Source organism: Pundamilia nyererei, unplaced genomic scaffold (genome assembly GCF_000239375.1).
Source record: "Pundamilia nyererei isolate P.nyererei 1_Seehausen unplaced genomic scaffold, PunNye1.0 scaffold00305, whole genome shotgun sequence".
Taxonomy (NCBI): Eukaryota; Metazoa; Chordata; class Actinopteri; order Cichliformes; family Cichlidae; genus Pundamilia; species Pundamilia nyererei.
In genome coordinates, this window is record NW_005187706.1 from 198,450 (window position 1) to 200,759 (window position 2,310).

A 2,310-nucleotide genomic window follows, 5' to 3' on the forward strand; every position below is an offset into this window, starting at 1 on the left:
GTTTGATGTGTCACATGGTCCTCTTCCTATTGAAAAAACAAAAGTTGTATCCAAGATGGCCGACTTCTAAATGGCCACCATGGTCACCGCCCATCTTGAGGAGTTTGCCCCCTCACATATACTAATGTGCCACAAACAGGACTTTAATACCACCAACCATTCCCATGTTATTACGGTGTATCCATAGAAACGGCCCACCCTGTAGAATCAGCCTCAGTGGGAGAGAACATGACGTCCACAGTGCAAACAGCAGTGTGTTCATTTCCTTCTTAGCTGGCACAGTGGTGCAGAGGTCTGCACTGCCAAATAACAGAAAGAGTCTGAACCTGTCTGAGTTTGGATGCTTCCTCTGTGCCCGTTTCTTCCCACAGCCCCAAAAGCTGCATATTTACTGACTGTGTGATTCATTGGTGATTTAAAATTGCAGATGGAAAAATGTGACGTTCGGTGGTCAGTAAAACTAGAAAGATGACGGCTTCCACACTCTGAAGCTCACAGTAAAGCAGTGGTCTCAGATATGTGGAGTATGCACAGCTGCTAAGCTTTCATAAAGCACCTTGAGGCGACTGCTGTTGTGATTTGGTGCCATATAAATAAAATTGAATTGAATTGAACACGTAGGCTCGTTTGGGCTGGTTTTGGATATTTGTTACTGGTTTGATTAGTTAACAATCAAGAGATTTACAGGGAGATGAAGATGACAATGAATAAGAGAAAAAGCCAGATGGTGATACCGGAGGCTGAGCAGCTGCTGGTGGAGCTCAGCTGACAGACCATACTGGTTGGACTGGATCATTTCTCTAATAGAGTCAAAGTCCTGCTTCAGCTGAAGAGCGCCCTGCACGCTAAGAACAAAGAGCAAAAGGACATTTGTCAACATCTGAAGATGGTTTGTGTTCATGTGACATGAAGAGTCACACGCACACGAACCAAACTGCTGTTTTTAATGATGTCATCAGTTTGTTGGCTAACACCGTCTGTGCTCTAAAACACACCTGAACTTGATCTTCTGTCTCAGGATGTGCTCCATCCATGCCTCCATGAACGCTGTCATCGTTATACTCAATGCTTGGACTCGTGCGTCGTCAGACAGAGGAGCCACGCCCTCTAACACTTGACCAATCACAGTTTGAGCTGCCAGAGATGCATATTCACTGGGACTGTTGGGAAAACCTTTGGAAACACAGCGTAAAATAAACTGAGATGCTGCTGAAATATTACAGCAGCCATTTATTTTCAGTGTGGTTGGTGCGAATATAAAAGCATTCATAAGCAATGACACTAACTACACGCTGCTGCTTTGCCAGGACAGCGACCCAAAGCACAAACATGACAGCTGGTGTCCTGTTCATAATACATGGGTGGATCAGTCACTGTGGAAGGAACAGACTGGAAGTCCAACCTGCAGCTGTTAGTGACAAAACCTTGAGTGCAAAACATGACAAAGATCAGGAAGTGTTGGCGCTGGAGCAGTGAAGACAGACACACAGCAAAGAGCCAGGAGTGAGAACCTGCTGCACTCCAGCGGTGTGGCACAGGGTCACCTGCTCACACCTGAGTTTGTGGGTTACAGAGTTACAGAGGTCTGATTACAGACACAGCTGAGAGTTTGTTATTTGGCATCATTTGTAAAAGTTTACATTTGTTCGATGTTTAACAGCAGAAATGAGGCTTTGCTGTTGGAGTGTTGAGTGATGAAACCTGCAGCGTCAGAATCTGTGAGACGTCGACAGAATCAGCGACGGCGTGTCCGTGTCGTCGGGTGAACGATCCACGCTCTGTGTTTCTGTGCGGACTCTGTAACCTGCTCTCATTTGCTGTTTTAGCTGTTTGATGGTTGCTGAAAGAGTTTTGTGAGCTTCAACCTGAGATTCTGGCGTTTCTGACAAAAACACATTTATATTTAAAAATGGATTCAGGACTTAATGAATGAATGTCACTTTATTGAAACTAAAATCGATTTTCAAACCCAACCCTGATGAGTTTAGCCGAATAAAAGTAACCCCTAAATAACTTCTTCGTTGAACAGTTACAGCGTGTTTAGTAATGTGTTGCTGTTTGCTGCAGTTTTTATGTTCAGAATTCACAAAACCTACAAAACCACTTGACTTTGTAAGAACCCATCAGACATCACTGGCTTCAAAGGCTGCTGTACTTACACCATTCCTTAAAGATCCACACCTGATCACCAGAACACCTGATCACCAGAACACCTGATCACCTGATCACCAGAACACCTGATCACCAGAACACCTGATCACCTGATCACCAGAACACCTGATCACCAGAACACCTGATCACCTGATCACC

The 2,310-nt window shown here is 44.7% G+C and overlaps 1 protein-coding gene across 3 annotated transcripts in view; it reads right to left on the reverse strand.

Annotated features, from left to right (window-relative positions):
* ccdc142 (coiled-coil domain containing 142) overlaps positions 1-2,310 on the reverse strand; it is a 21,567-nt gene that overhangs the window by 7,074 nt on the left and 12,183 nt on the right. For all 3 annotated transcript variants that reach the window (XM_005751280.1, XM_013915450.1, XM_013915449.1), the window contains 2 exons: positions 996-1,173; positions 735-845 (listed from right to left, as the gene is read on the reverse strand). In XM_005751280.1, the coding sequence (XP_005751337.1) occupies positions 735-845; positions 996-1,173 (289 nt within the window). The remainder of the gene's footprint in view (positions 1-734; positions 846-995; positions 1,174-2,310) is intronic.